Source organism: Herpailurus yagouaroundi, unplaced genomic scaffold (assembly GCF_014898765.1).
Source record: "Herpailurus yagouaroundi ecotype Mexico unplaced genomic scaffold, PumYag 29, whole genome shotgun sequence".
Taxonomy (NCBI): domain Eukaryota; kingdom Metazoa; phylum Chordata; class Mammalia; order Carnivora; family Felidae; genus Herpailurus; species Herpailurus yagouaroundi.
The window spans coordinates 36,941,350-36,957,755 of NW_024412377.1; the positions used below are offsets into that span (position 1 = coordinate 36,941,350).

A 16,406-nucleotide genomic window follows, 5' to 3' on the forward strand; every position below is an offset into this window, starting at 1 on the left:
TTAGACTCCTACATGCTCCCTTCTAATTGGATGAGGTACTGGTGTGTATCTCCCATCAGACCATGAGCAGGGATTAACAGTTCATGAAGCAAAATTCAGTCACTTAATCAAACACAAAAACTTTGGGGGGCACTGTATTATTTGAAATGAGGTACATTTACCTGTGGGTGGTATGTTATGACTCTCCAAGGAAAGGTTAGAATACTTTGTTATCCTTTCTTCTTCAATGGGTAGACTTGTCAAAGGTGAAACTGTAAGAAAAATAACAGGTGGTTACATAGTATTATCAAGCTATGTATTATCATACATACAAGCTAGTATGTAACAGCTAAAATGTTATATTGTATACTATTGAATGAAAAATGTTTCAGGAAGCTCCAATGAACTAGGTCTCATATGCTCCCAGAGATTCAGAAATATATGGAGCTATCAAATGTGACCAAATTTCCAACTTTTTCTATGTTCTTTTTTTTTTTTGTACTGAAAAATACCTACTGATTTATATCAAGTAGCTTTAAAAAAATTCATTGTCTTATCCTACCATTTGTAGTTTCTTTATAAAACATAAATGAAGACATTGAGGAATTAGATAAGAGTGGTAGAAAAGACAGACATGAAGAGGCAGGAAGAAAATGAGTAAACAAAGACAGAGAGACCATAATAAAGGGGCATTAAAAGAGGACAGAGAAGATACAATGAACACACAGTGAAGGTTTCTGTTTGTCTTCCCGTGACAGACCGAAGCGCCCCCTACCAAAGTGACTTTTGGTTTTCCTCTGTCACTTCTTTCATCTTTTGAAAACCTTTACTGAGGAAGAAAATTTCCATTTCCACCTGGCCCACTCGTCTGGAGAGTGTATTCTGGTTACGGTTTCTTTGACTTCAAGGCACCTGAACTTACCTCCCATGAAAACCACCCCAACTCTATCAAGTAAGTCAAAAAAGGGAAAAAGGCTTATTTATGAGTGTAGTCTTGGCTGCATTCTTTCAACATCTCATTCAATTTAAATGAAACCTGAGCCTTTTTTTATTTCACTTCCTTAATACTCTGCTCAGAAACTTACTCCTAGTGCAAGATTAGATTTCCAGTTCTTTTCTCATGTGCATGAAAAATATTATCAAAATTAGTGATCACCTTTGTTGGTTCAGCTTATACATAGCTTTTACAATATTGCCTAATAAAAAATCTACCTAGCAGAACCTAGCTCTCCAATAAGCTGTATTCCAAAGGCTTGATCACTTCAAAGCAGCTTTGGAAGGTAGAATGCACTTCCTCCTTAATCCTTTAATGAAATTAATATGTAAATCATACCACGCTCTGACAATGACTATAAAGGAAAATATGCCCTGAGTTTCTCACTGGGCTATCAGGAATACAAAACATTTCTTCCACCCACATCTAATATTCATTCATTTATATTCTCTCTCTCTCTCTCTCTCTCTCTCATTTTCTCTCTCTGTGTGTGTCTCCCCTCCTGTCTTTCCCTGTCTCTCTCTCTCTCTCTCTCTCTCTCTCTCTCTCTCTCACACACACACACACACACACACACACACACACACGGCCAAAAGGCTCTTATCATCATTCTTCTCCTGATAAAAAAAAAGTATTGTTTTTTCCATTCTTGAGCATAGCTCACTTAGAGGTTGTATTTAAGAGGGAATATCTCAGGAAGATGAAGGCGGATGTGATTGACTTGTGGATCGGAAGCCAGGAGGGTGCGGATGGGAAGGAATGAGCTGTTCTAGATCATCTGTTCTGTGAAACTTGCAAAACATCAACTTGGACATCTTTGCTTCCTTGCCTGGGAGTTCTCTTTTCTTGGCCTAGTCTGCTGCAGAGCTGAATACAATTGTGAGGGTTCCCACCGCATTCTTTACCCCTAAAAAAGCCTATAATCCTTTGAAAATAATATCGCTAATAATACTAATAAATGATATGAGATGGTCTAATATCTGATATTTATTAGACCATATCATTTATTAGTAGTAGTAGTATTCGTACCACCAACAGCAATAAGAAAGTGACATAAGCTGAAAAAAGTGTTTTATTTCTAATTCTTATTTCACTTAAATAAGTAAATATGTAGAGCCCCTGATACATGCTTGATGCTGGTAAGGACAATGAGACTGAGTAAACTTGGTCCCTCCAGGGTGACATGGGTCATATTAATATCGATTAAGCCCACAATGTGATTGAGAGTCATTAAAATTTCAGAGTGCCACCCACTGGCTGTATTGACTATAACTAGCTTGTGTATTTCCCAAATTGGCGTGTGAGCTGCAGAGTACGAAGCCAGGTTTCCATCTCTGAGGGACTCTGGTGATGGAACAGAGGTGGAGATAATGCCAAGGAGATGGGCTTGGAAGCTGGGGTCATTTTGCATTTCTCGATATCAGGACCTGGATGGAAGAGCCCACCAGTATTCGAGCAAGAAGAGAAAAGAGGTCTAGGAGTGGCATGGGCAAAATCCAAGCTTACAGAAGCTGAAGGAATAGGAGGAAAAAGAAAAACCAAGCTTCAAGAGCAGGGAAGTTTGGGTAGCTCCAGAATGTGCTAACTGTTGTGACCACTTTCCACGGCCAGTCCATATATTAAAAATACAGACATCCGTAAACCAGCTGCCACCTGTATCCTAACTTTATATCCCTTCTAAAGCATTCATTTATCTTGATCAGGCTCCAGGTTCCACTGAACAAGCCCAAGTGCAAAAGGAAATGTGTAACTCTTGTGATGTTTTGCCTTGGGAACAGTCCCTTTAAGAGGCAAGGTACACAAACCTCTTGAGTGGAAAAAGCAGGGCAAGTCTCCGGAAGGTGTGAGAATAGTAACAGTGAGAAGTCCTTTGTTTTTAATCAAAAAAGTGGGAATGTAAACCTTACTGCTTTCAGTAGGAGGACACTGGCAGGCGGCTGATTCAGCTGAGGTTGATGTTTAAAGGAAATTGGCAGGAGAGTCAGGCAGATTGGTTTGAATACTTTTCCAAAAGGATTAGGCTGAGTCGCAGAAAGAAATTCAAAATGGAGAGGCAGGAATTTTGTATCCTAATCCAAGTGCTGCCTCTGACTTGTTACCTGGGGTTTCATTTCATGGAGGAAACAGGAGGGATCAGAAAAGTTGTATAATATTGAGTGACGGTACCAAGACCATAGCATACATTCCTCAATGTATCCTGCTCACCCCTTTCTTAACCGTTGCTGGAGATTTTCCACTCGACATTCTTTTATAGGTAGTGGCCAAAATGCCACATGAAAGAGTAACATCTAATAGTTTTTTCTTTTTTTTTTAATTTTTTAATGTTTATTCATTTTTGCAAGACAGAGAGAAACAGAGCACAAGTAGGGGTGGGCAGAGAGAGAGGGAGACACAGAATCCGAAGCAGGCTCCAGGCTCTGAGCTGTCAGCACAGAGCCCGACGCGGGGCTTGAACTCACGGACCACGAGATCATGACCTGAGCCAAAGTCAGATGCTCAACCGACCAAGCCACCTAGGCACCCCACATCTAATAGTTTTTCTAAGGATTAAAGATTTTTCTCCCTCTCCAAGGGCAATGGGACATGAGGGTGTTGCATCAAAGAACTGAATTACATCCTAATTTTCAACTATTGTTAGGTTCATGTAAGATAGCAAAATGGTCTCTACTTAAATATCTTTCACATATTATATTTTAAAATAGACATTGCTAGATGGGTTTATAATTTATACTATTAACATTTTTAAATGAAATAAACATGTTCTAATTTCTACTTAAAATATTAAGGTAACATTTTCACATATTTAATTCTGGAGCTCCATTTTAATTGAAGTAAATTGGGAAGATAAAGAAGAGGGTAAGTAACATTAGAACACTGCATTGGGTCTTAAGATTTGGTTTCACCTGTATCAGAAAATAAGTTCAACCATACCTCTGTTTAAGAATAAGCATTTTCTCTAAATCCCTCCCCCCCCAATCTCTTTATTATATTTTACAATCTTGGAAGGACTTCATTTAGAGAAAGGTGTAAGTAAAAGCCATTATTAGGATAAATATCATTCTCTCTCTTTTTCTCTCTCCTCCAAATAATGTGTTGATTGCTATCAATATGTATAACTAACGTTGTTTTTAATAAATCTTAATTTTAGCATTGTCTGATACACAGCATTATAAACGTGCAGCCCAATTACAAAAAGACTATAACCTAGGAATGGATAATATATACTATTTATACAACAGAGGTTTGGAACTCAGAATATATTTCCTCATGGAAGCAATGCTATATATAACCATGAGATCCCATGCCAAATTGCAAAAGCCTTTTAAGCCATGATATGACTAAACTATAGCATTAAAATATCGAATTACCAATATTTCTAATAAACAGTGCTTTTAGAATTTTACTTCTGGATTCAAGGAATACGGTATTCCTATCCCCTGTCTGTAACAGGAATAGTAGAAAGAAGAGGAGAATAAGACTATATTGATCCCAGACACATAATCCAGAGAGAGTTTGTCAAAAGAGAAAAGAAGGTTTGACAAAAAATAAATTCCTGATGGGGACATTTACAAGTCAGACTTTCTAAGTCAGGGACAGATAAAAAAACAAACAGGGAACTCATATTTTTTCTACATAGAATGAGAACCACTGGACAAAAAGGCCATTTTTAGACCAGCAAAAACAAACAAATAAACAAAAAGCTGAAGAACAATTAAAAAGCCTAATGGCAAGAACAGTGTGCTCTTTTACAGAGCCTTGTAAAACTGTTTTTAAAACTTGGCCACATTGAAATATAAACAAATTGATCCTTTCGTTTCGTTTAAATATGATTTTCGCAATAAAATATATTTTGAAGGGCAGTGTGAAAACTCTTGTTTCAAACTACCTCTAAATGGCCATTAAGATATTTTAACAGTGAAACTTAGGCCAAAAAAACTCTTAAAAAATAAAACCCCCAAGGTTTGACTGTGGGTTTGTCGAATGTGTCACCCACTAGATTATTCTTTAATGAGACTTACATTCTGTTCAGTGGTTCTCAGCTTGGGCTGACCTTTGCCTCCACAGGCCATCCAACATTCCGGAGGTCACAAAATGGAGGCCGTTACCACTTATATCTAATAGGTTACAGTAGTTTTCTAGTAATGCCACACAAATTACCACAATGTAGCAGCTTACCACAACAGAAGTTTATCCTCTCGCAGTTCTAGAGGCTAGAAGGCTGAAATCAAGGTGCAGGGCTTTGCCCCTTCTGCAGGCTTTAGAAAAGAATCCTTGCCTCTTCCTGGCTGTTGGCGGTTGCCGGTAATCCTTGGCATTCGTTGGCTGACAGCTGCATCAGCCCAATCTCTGGCTCTGTCTTCACAGGGCCATCTTTCTTCTGTGTGTGTCTATCTCTGTATCCAAATCTCTCTTGTTTCTTTCACAAAGACCACAGTCATTGGGTTAAGGGTCTATCTTAATCTCCTATGACCTCCTTTTAACTCGATTACATCTACAAAGACCCTACTCTCAAATGAGGTCACATTCATGGGTACCAACAGCCAGGACTTGAACGTATCTTTTTTGGAGACACAACTCATGATATAGGAGAGGCCAGCAATGCTGCTGGGCATTCTAAAATGACAGCCCCCCACAACAGAGAATTATCAAGCCCCAAAAGTCATAATGCCAAGGTTGAGAAACCTTGATTTCAAAACAGGTACCTCCTTACTTCTGATTCTTCAATGTGATTATTTTTAGTAATCTTCAAATGGCCCTGTGGCCTTCAGGTCCTGTTCTATACACTTTAGGTGTAGATATTTTAAAGCAAGAACATCTCTTGCTATCTTTTTTGCCAGCCACACCCTCCTGCCAGGGGCCTTTTGAGGACCTTTCACAGACAGGCACTAAGGGCTGGAAGGAGTTTTGAAACACAAACCAGGAAATCTATTATAGCTATTAGCTAGCTCCAGCCTCTTGGCTACATGAGGAAAGCACTTGGGCTTCAAGATCAATCGAATGATGTATCTAAATTCCCTTTCAGGATGTCAGAACTATGTAATTATAAGGCTATTGAAAAAAAAAAAAGATTCTATCTTTGGAGTGAAGATACATTAGTAATAATATAATTACAACTTTTTAAAAATAATTTTTTTAATGTTTATTTATTTTTGAGACAGAAAAGACAGAGTGTGAGTGGGGGAGGGGCAGAGAGAGAGGGAGACACAGAATCCAAAGCAGGCTCCAGGCTCTGAGCTGTCAGCACAGAGCCTGATGCAGGGCTCAAACCCACGAACCGTGAGGTCATGACCTGAGTCAAAGTCAGATGCTAACTGACCAAGCCACCTAGGTGCTCCAATATAATCACAGCTTTAAAAGTTGCAGAAAAACATTATTTCCGATTAAAGGAAAAACACCATTTTCAAAGATAACATCTATTATTTCTAACAATATATTATTTGAGATATTATATGTGAACAGTGACTATGTCTTATCAGGAGTAGGGGGTTTATTATTTTCATAGAATATTGTGAGGTTTTTTTCTTTTCTTTTCAAGATTTTATTTTAAGTAATCTACACCCAGCATAGGACTCAAACTTACAACTCTGAGATCAATGGTCACGTGCTCTACCAACTGAGCCAGCCAGGTGCTCTGAGGTTTTTTCCTTCTATGTCACTGTGTGTGTCTTGTTTTTTATTTCTATGGTTCACATTATATTGTGAAATATGGAGGCCAGTGATACAAAAGTAATTTCAAAAGAATACACTGTAAGATGAACAGCCTCCACACTTACAATCTGTTTAAAGACAAAAACTCCTTTGAAAAATGATACTTAATTACATAAACTAATGACAGTTTCTCAACTCTCATTGTGGTTTAATGTCTATGTTAACTAAAACTTTCCCAGAAAGAGTTGAAATTCTCTTTTCTTTGTTTCTTTGTTGGTTTTGAGAGAGAGAGAGAGAGGGGGAGAGGGAGGGAGGGAGAATGGGGAAGGGGCAGAGATAGGGAGAGGGAGAGAGAGAGAATCTCAGGGAGGTTCTGCGCTGACAGCCCAATTCAGGGCTCAAACTCAAATTGTGAGATCATGACCTGAGCTGAAATCAAGAGTCAGATGCTTAACCAACTGAGTCACCCAGGCCTCAAGAGTTGAAATTCTTTTTCCTTCTTTTCAAACGATCTCAAAGAGAATAGTTTCAAGCACAGAAAAATTTTCCCCTGAACCATCTGAGAACAAGCTGATGACCTGATGACCTATTCCCCTCTGAAACGTTACTATACATTCCTTACAAAGGACATAACCCTCACACCATCCCACAATGCCATTAAAATTGGGAAATCAACATTTATGCTATTACCATCTCATCCCAAATCTCACTGAAGTTTCAACAGAAGTCCTTAAAATGTGTTTTTTAGCCAAAGGTTGCAGTTCGGAATTACATGTCGCTCTCAGCTGCCGCGTCCCTCTGTTCCCCTTCACTCTGGAACAGCGTTAGTCATTCTTGACTTCTATGACCAGTATGGCTCCAGGACAGGTATGTTGAATATGATTAGATTTGGAGTAGACCTCTTTGGCAAATATATCACAGAGGTGATGTTGTGCTCTCATTGCATCCTATCACATGGCTCACAATTTTTTTTTTAATATTTATTTATTTTTGAGACAGAGAGAGACAGAGCATGAACGGGGGAGGGGCAGAGAGAGAGGGAGACACAGAATCAGAAGCAGGCTCCAGGCTCTGAGCCATCAGCCCAGAGCCCGACGCGGGGCTCGAACTCACGGACCGTGAGATGGTGACCTGAGCTGAAGTCGGACGCTCAACCGACTGAGCCACCCAGGCGCCCCCACAATTTGTAATCCTCTCTTTGCTGATGGTTTTCACTTTGATCATTTGATTAAAGGCTTCTCCACTGTAAAGTTGTTCTCTTTACCTTTTCATTAATACAACTTCACCAATTCTGTGGGAAGTTACTTTAAAATTATGTAATATTGGGGCGCCTGGGTGGCGCAGTCGGTTGAGCGTCCGACTTCAGCCAGGTCACGATCTCGCGGTCCGTGAGTTCGAGCCCCGCGTCGGGCTCTGGGCTGATGGCTCAGAGCCTGGAGCCTGTTTCCGATTCTGTGTCTCCCTCTCTCTCTGCCCCTCCCCCATTCATGCTCTGTCTCTCTCTGTCCCAAAGATAATAAATGTTGAAAAAAAAATTTAAAATTATGTAATATTTTGTGCCTCATCAAACTTCCAATTGATTCATTTAATTAATTTATATCAGTATGTACTCATGAATACCTATATTATTCAGTGGGCATTCTCCAGTGGATACTAATGGATACTAGTCCATTATTATTATCATTTATTTTGATGCTCAATTTGTCCCAGGTTTGTCCACTGGGAACTCTCTGGCTCTTGTATCTTTTTGACACGGCCCATCATTCTTTGAGCACTTCATTGCTTTCTGGCACAAGAAGTTCAGGGTTTACCTTATACTTTCTGTTCCCTTTTTGTAAAATAAGTCATTTTTCCAGGAAGTCCTAGTTACCCATTAGTAAAGAATCATATATAGAGTCAAGATTTGGCTGCTAAGTATGGTCATCACAATTGAGAAATCAGTGGTCCCCACCTATGTGGGCAGAGCTAATGCATGTGTATATTCACACACACACACACACACACACACACACACACACACACACCATAAATAAATATATGTGAAAGGTGTACATACATATATAAATATATGTGATGTATATGCGTTATATGTATACTTACATATACACATCTATATCTATGCATCTGTTTATATAGACACACACATAAAAGACAAATAGATTTAAAGTCATGAATTCACGCTAATGCTGTCAATTGCAACCCAACACTGCAAGGTTCATTCTAGTTTCCCCTCTTTATTTCCTTCTGCTGTAAGAGAAAAACCTACATCCTATTATTCTTACTCATTCTACTTATTTGCTCAATCCTCTTGTATGTAACTAATCTCCCACTGCCACAGCCACTCCTGGCCCCAAAGAAATGTTTTCCTCACCCATTTGGGCTCCAACATCTTGCACTGTTGGCTCTTCTGTGTGCTTTCCCTACACCCCCCTGATCAAGATCAGACAGCACAATGTCCGGCTGCCCCTGCTTTGAAGCCCCTGTCACGCTGTTCAGCTCTGAGACCTGGCTCTAGGCCACCCCTCTGCAGGAGGACACATCTCAACGTACTCGGGCTCTAACACTCCACACGAGGCTGCTCCCCTACCTGGATGCCATCCTGACCTGGCCCACTTTCTAATTCCCTGACCTGGGACCCTCTGGCTTCCTCTAATAAGGGAGCTTGCCTCCCCGCATTCCCCAACCTAATGACTATAGAACCCATTCCTAGAAGGAAGAGGAGGAGATGGGAGCAAGAGGTGGGGACCAAAGAACAGGAAGAGGAAGAGCCAAGAACTAATTCTTAACAAATGCTTATATAATTTTAAATGTGATGATAATTTAGGCTCAAAAGTTTGATGCATCAGATATAACTCTATTAAACATAAGCTTATAGTTAATCTGTTCCTTTAAACAGTTTAAAGAAATGACTCAAAACTGCTAAAAAATATTGCTGAAGTTTTCTACTTAGATCTAGACTAACACAATGTCAGGCACATGTAGGTGGTTCAATAATACCCGTTCTCACAAATATTTATTACTAGGTGGTTGCTGTATATGTGGGATGGGGAGTATTTCTAGAAAGGTAGTTGAGCTCTTCCTATCTCTTCCTACCTCTTCCTATCAAGAGATCTCTTGATTCCTTCCTATCTCTAGGAAGGTGGTTAATCAAGAAAGTATATAAGCAAGGTGCCCCAGAAGTTAAAAATGATCACTTCAAATGTTTCCCTTGCATTGCAAACATATTTTTCAAAAGATAAACACGACTCGGGGCACCTGGGTGGCTCAGTCAGTTAAGCGCCCAACTTTACCTCAGGTCACGATCTCACAGTTTGTGGGTTCAAGCCCCCTGTCGGGCTCTGTGCTGACAGCTCAGAGCCTGGAGCCTGCTTTGGATTCTGTGTCTCCTTCTCTCTCTGCCCCTCCCTCACTTGTGCTCTGTCTCTGTCAAAAATAAATAAATGTAAAAAAAAATAAAAAAAAAATACACATGACCCATCCCCTCAATTTGTTCCAAATAAGAGTAATATTAATGATGTTTAAATATTCCCATTTATCTAATATTTGCTTTAATAAAGTGATTTTACATTTCTTATTTAATTGAAACAGCTTAAAAGAATTAAAGTGAGTCCCTTTGTCTAACTTTATTCTAGAACTCAAAGTGTGTTAGCATGCTCTTCAGCTGAAATCAAGCATTTAAATCCATACACCGTGTTCTGTCAGTGGTTCCAAACTTTCATAGACATACCCAGTTATCTCAGAGAGACGAGTGAATATTGTGTTTAAGAAAACAGATATTGGAGGGGGCTCCTGGCTGGCTCAGTTGGTAGAGCATGCGACCCTTCATCTCAGGGTCACAATTCATGCCCCACATTGGGCTTAGAGCTTACTTTAAAAAATTAAAAAATAAAGAAAACAGGCATTGGAGTCAGACTGAACAATGCTTAATTTCCTATTCTACTGCTTAAATAATTATATATACTTGGGCAGTTGTTTAATCTCCCTAAATTCCAATGTCCTCATCTGAAAAGTCAGGGACAATAAAAGCTAACCCATAGGGTTATATACTGCACAGTGTAATGCCTGGCGCACTTGTTATATAGTAAATATGATAAATTATAACCATGTTTATTATTAAAATTTTGCCCAAACTCTTAGGCTTATAGAATACCTATTTCCAAGTAATTCAAAGCACCTACATAAAAAATAGTCAGTAAACGTCACAATAGCCTTTAGCAAACAGAAAACTGAATCTCCCAGAGATCAAAAGAGATTCTATAGAATAAAATGAGGTCGCTTCACGATTTTTAATCCTGCCTTAAAATGAGATGCTAACTTCATGCCTTTTATACAGCACATCATTCTACAGTTTTCGCCTAAGCGGAGGTGAAAGGCCAGGACTGACACTATATACATACACAGACAATTGCCATACCTACATACACCATCCCAATTATTTACAACTTTGTTAATTTAACCCACTTTCATTTGTTCCCTACTTTTTTCTCTTTAGAAGTCTGCTCTGAATGTCAACTTAAACCTGACTCCCTGCTACCAACAGCATATAAATATTCACCCAATGGTGCACTCTCTAGGCCACCGCAATTTTAAAGCAGTGCGTTGAAAACCAGCTTAGGATCTCTTGATTAAATCACACGGGAGCTTTCAAAATACCTGATGTCCAGCCCAAATCCCAGGCCAACTGAATCAAAAGTTTTGAAGGCAGGATCCAGTATTTGTAAAGCTCCCAGATAATTTTAACATACAACCACGTGGAGAACCATAGGACTTACTCAGAATGCAATGGGCCTCAGAGCTGCAACAGTCTCAGGTGAACCAGGGGTGAATCAGGAATGGCAAGGGGGTGGGGGGTGGGGGGTGGGGTAAAAAGTCCTTGACCACTCTTTATAAGTGGTAGGAATGAAAAAGAGGTACGTGGCTAGGAAGTGGGGCAAGGAAATTTAGGAACTGAAGCAATCCATAATGCTTTGTCCAAGTTAACAACTAGACCCTTTAAAGGACATGTAAAAAACTGAAAAATCTTATCCTTTGATTATCTTTCCATCTTTATGTTACAAAAAAAATCTACATGCTATAAGCTCATAAAGGTGGAAAATCTTGTGCATACTATCTTAATTTTAGTTGGTGATAGGCAGTATCTGTCAACCTGAAAGGCAGTCTATTCTCCTAATTAGCTGCTAACACTTTGAAATTTGTAACACAGAAACCTGCATTAGAAAGTAGGTTGGATGAAATACTTTCAACATGGCAAGTGATTATAAACAGGTGAAACTACAATGCCAAATCTGGTGTTGGTTTCGGTAATGTTTTGCACACAGATCCCTGTTTCAAAGTGTCTGAAACAATTAAAACAAAACCCGCAAAACGTTCGTTTTCAGAGACCGTGGTGTTTAAAAGAAGATACACACACTACCCAATGAGCGGGGAGCTTTGGTTGATCGGTTGTGGTTACGTTGTTATTTCAACTCAGCTCTAAAAAACATCCTCAAGTCCAGCCCACCTGCCAGGCAGGGAGGTGATATTTAAACCTACTATCGATTCCAGCGAAGGGAGTTGGCCTCGGGGAATGTGGCTTTCAGAAATCCTGGCACTTTAGCGGAGCGAGTTCCTTGCTCCCGCTCGCACCCCCACACCGTGCCGCCCTCGTCCCAGGAACACCCAGACCCGTCCTGCTACCAACGCCCCCGACTCGCGGGGCGCTCTCGGTTCCAAGATTCCCTCCCCGGAGCGGAGGAGCCCGAGCCGCCCCAGTCCTCCCGTCCAGCTTGGACAACCCAAGCTGGCCAAAGGACGGAGGCGGCCGCCGCTCCGCACCCGCGCGCGGTCCCCAGCATCCCCGCGCCTCTCCCCACCAACGCCTCTCCCCACGGGGACGGAGGCTCGCGCGTCCCTTGCAGCGCACCCTCCTCCCCAACTCGGCCCTGCAGCCATCGCACCTGAGGGCTGGCCTTCCGCCAAGCTCCCGCGCGCCGCGGCGAGGAGACACAAGAGGGCCAGCGGCAGCGGCCCCCGGGGCCCCAGCAGGCCGGACGGGGCGCGCATGGCTCCGGCGGGTCAGCCGCGGTCCTCGCGCTCCGCCGTCGGTGGCCGAAGGCCCTGCGCACTGTCGCCGGTACCCCGGCGCCAGCAGCTAGTCCCCGGGGCGGGGCGCGCGACTAAAAGCAGAGTGGGAGGGGCCCAGGCGCCCTGCCCTCCTCCCCTGAGACGCTCTCGCCGCGCCCGCCGCCGACCCAGGGCTGCGCGCGGTCCTCCATCAATTATGCAGCACGCTGGCCGCGGCAGGCGCGTCCGGCTGTGCAGTGGCCACCTCCGCGCCGCAGCCTCTCCTGCCTCCGCCCTCCCGGCTCTGGCAGGGCTCGGAGGGAGCCTGCTACAGACGCGGCAGGTGATGTCCAGCCCGTGTCCGGGAGGAGAGCTTGAAACTCCTAATGTGTGCACACATGTATATACATCTACAGACTATTCTGTGCAGTTCGTCTGAAGCAGCGGTCACTTATTTGATGACACACATGAGAGGATGGAGAACACTTTCCCGCTCCCCCCGGGACATCCCTGGGTTATTAAGGAGATTTATGTTTGCGCAGGTGGTAGGCGCTCTCCAGCTGCCCTGCATCCCGGACGACTCTGCTCTCCAATCGCACACACCCTCCCCTCCGGTCTCTGAAGGCTTAACCGGTTCTCTCTAGATTAAGGTTTCCGAGTCCCAAGGCCCCACTGAGTCTGCTTCTCTTTTGCTTTTGTTTGCTTTGCCTAACAGCTTTTAAGGAGCCACCTAGAGGTCAAGAAACAGAAACTACCGAAAGCAGATACTGTGTAAATGGCACAAGCCTGTTGACCTTCGTCAAACTCGAACACAGTTTTAAGATAATACTACTTCTAACCCGGCAAGACTGTAGTTTGGGATTTTCAGTGCTCCCCACCAAATAAAGTCAAACTAAAAGCCATCAGAGAGGGGAGGAGAAATCTATGTTATAACATAAGAGGCAGTAAGACCTTATGATTCTCCAGGGTGTTAGAACACATGAAAAGATTTTAAGTATTTCTCATGAATCTTGTTCCCTTTTCCTTTGTTTTGGGAATGCCAGATTTGATACTCATAAGTTCATTTTATATCAATGTCAAAAAAAATTAAAGAAGATGCGAGACACAAATTTTGAAAACGGAAGCGCTAAACGAGAGAGCGATGCTCACTTTACTGAGGAATGGTTACGTTTTAATTGGTGTACTTATAAAGTATGCCTGTTTCCGGTTCAGTATTATATAGGCAAAATTTCAGAGGAGTGTAGATTATTTAAATTGGTGTTAAGAGAATATGAGTAATACAATTCATTAAGCATATTAATATCAAATTAATATTAAAAAATCTGCCAAGCACCAGGCACTGGGTTCAGAATAGGCTGCATGGGGGGCACCTGGATGGGTCAGTCAGTTGAAGGTCACACTTCCCTCAGGTCATGATGAGTTCAAGCCCCACTTTCTGCTGGCTGCTGTCAGCAAAGAGCCCACTTCAGATCCTCTGTCCCCCTCCCTCTGCCCCTCCCCCGCTTGCACTCTCTCAAAAATAAACATTAAACACACACACACACACACACACACACACACACACACACTAGAGAACTACTTATTTATGAACTACAAATCTCAGGAAAAAATCTTCTCAGTGAGAAAATTATGGTTATAATGATTAACCCTTTCTAAACAAAGCATTATAAGAGACCCTGTAGGATTAAGATTTTACATCATGGACTCTCTTGGGACCTTGACCATACTTGCTAAACCCAAATTGCCTGATCAATGGTTACTAAATCACACCCCTGTCTTGCTGCCCTGAATCCTGTCTCAGGATTAACTACAATCATTTGTCTATACCTTCGGAGTTTGAACAGCAAGCACTTTTCCAAACAAGCTGAACATTGACTGACCTTCCCCAGGTGTTCCTGGGAAATAGGCCCAAATTCACTTTATTTCAGATGAGCTGACCTTGTTTAAGGAAAAATTATCTTCTCGGTTGAATCAATGTGTTGGTGAACAGGAAAAAGGGACTTGCCCAAGCTGAGGCAATTGCTTTTGTTGTTACAGCAAGATAAATTGAGAAAGAAATATAATTCGTGTTTTGCTAAGTCTTTTTTAAAATTTTTTTAACCTTTATTTATTTTTGAGACAGAAAATGAACAGGGGAGGGTCAGAGAGAGGGAGACACAGAATCTGAAACAGGCTCCAGGCTCTGAGCTGTCAGCACAGAGTCTGATGCAGGGTTTGAACTCACGGACCGCAAGATCATGACCTGAGCTGAAGCTGGCTGCTTAACCGACTGAGCCACCCAGGCACCCCTTGTTCTGCTAAGTCTTTTGACAGTCTTTTCCCCATTGTTACCTGCTTTATATTTAGATAGTTGATATTTTTTACCTTATCTCAACTTCGTTTTTTCAAACGTTCTATAGTCTTTAAAACCAGGGTCTGTAATACTTTTCCTGTATAGCTTTTTCTGACCTTTCTAGTCCAAATTGACCTTTTCTTTCATGATGAATTAAACATGGCCACAAATACTTTGACTAGTCCTCACCATGTGGAGTACTGAGGGGAAACCAGAGTCCCGTGTTTCCCTTCTTCAAGCTGGCTGGTTGGTCTCTGTGACTTCTCTGGTCTATTGAACAGGGCAAAAGTAACATTGTGTGAGTTTCCAAATCCAAACCACAAGAGCATCTTCTTCCTTCCTCCTCGTTCTTGCAAGACAGATGCCAGGAAAGACGTGTGACTACTTTGAGATCAACATGCTGTGAGAAGCCCAAACTGCATAGAGGGACAGGAACAATGAGATGCCGGGTGGAGAGAGGCCAAAGAGCAGGAAGGTGCTACATTTGTGACAGTCTCTTCTTGGAGCCTTAGGCAAGGTCAGTCCCCAGCTGAGTACCGTGCAGTGACCCCAGCTGATATTCCGTGGAGAGGAATTGGCCAGCTAAGCCCCGCCCCAACTCTTGGCCCACAGGATTGGGAGATAGCGCTGTCACTTTAATCCACTAAATTTTAGGGTAGCTTGTGTCACCACAGTAAATTATCCAACAGTCTCCTCTGAACTCATACTGTCCCTAGGATTAATTTGACAATTAATAATTTATAGCTTTGTGACTTGACCTTCATTGTTGGCTTCAAGTTACATTTAAATATTTTATTAGTATTCAACTGGTTATGTGATTATATCTTCTTTCTCAACTATATTACAACTCTTCTCAGTACCTCAAAATAGTTCTATACATCTTTGTGTTTCCTGCAGTATCTTAAAAAAAATAGTTACTGCTAGTGTGCTCTGTTTTTTGCTTCTTAGAGAATCAGTTAGGAAATACAATTTTTTCCTTTTTTTGCTAAAACTTGTGTTTGTAGAATAATGCTATAAAATCTTTATTTTTTTTTATTTTAGGATATAAGCTGTTGTTGAGTGAAAAGTATATGACAGGATCCTAGAAAGGTATGAAAATGAGAATGGCAAGGGGAGGGGCCTAGGTGGCTCGGTCAGTTGGGTGTCCGACTCTTGGTTTCGGCTCAGGTAATGATCTCACAGTTTATGAGTTAGAGGCCTGCGTTGTGCTCTGTGCTGACAGTGTAGAGCCCGCTTGGTATTCTATCCCTCCCTCTCTCTCTCTGCCCCACCCCCACTTGCCCACACTCTCTCCCTCTCTCCCTCTCTCCCTTTCAAAATAAATAAATACATAAATATAGAAACACATAAAGTGAGAATGGGAATGTGGGTTACCTCTTTTGGAAGGCACTATTTAATTTTTAAAAATTT

At 41.7% G+C, this 16,406-nt stretch overlaps 1 protein-coding gene across 1 annotated transcript in view; it reads right to left on the reverse strand.

The window, feature by feature from the left end:
- The window catches only part of EMB (embigin), a 45,967-nt gene extending 33,208 nt beyond the window's left edge, over positions 1 to 12,759 (reverse strand). Inside the window, exons 1-2 of the mRNA XM_040496746.1 lie at positions 12,559 to 12,759; positions 162 to 251 (exon numbers count right to left, since the gene is read on the reverse strand). Of these exons, the coding sequence (XP_040352680.1) occupies positions 162 to 251; positions 12,559 to 12,664 (196 nt within the window). The 5' untranslated portion in view covers positions 12,665 to 12,759. The remainder of the gene's footprint in view (positions 1 to 161; positions 252 to 12,558) is intronic.
- Between the last annotated feature and the right edge of the window lie 3,647 nt (positions 12,760 to 16,406).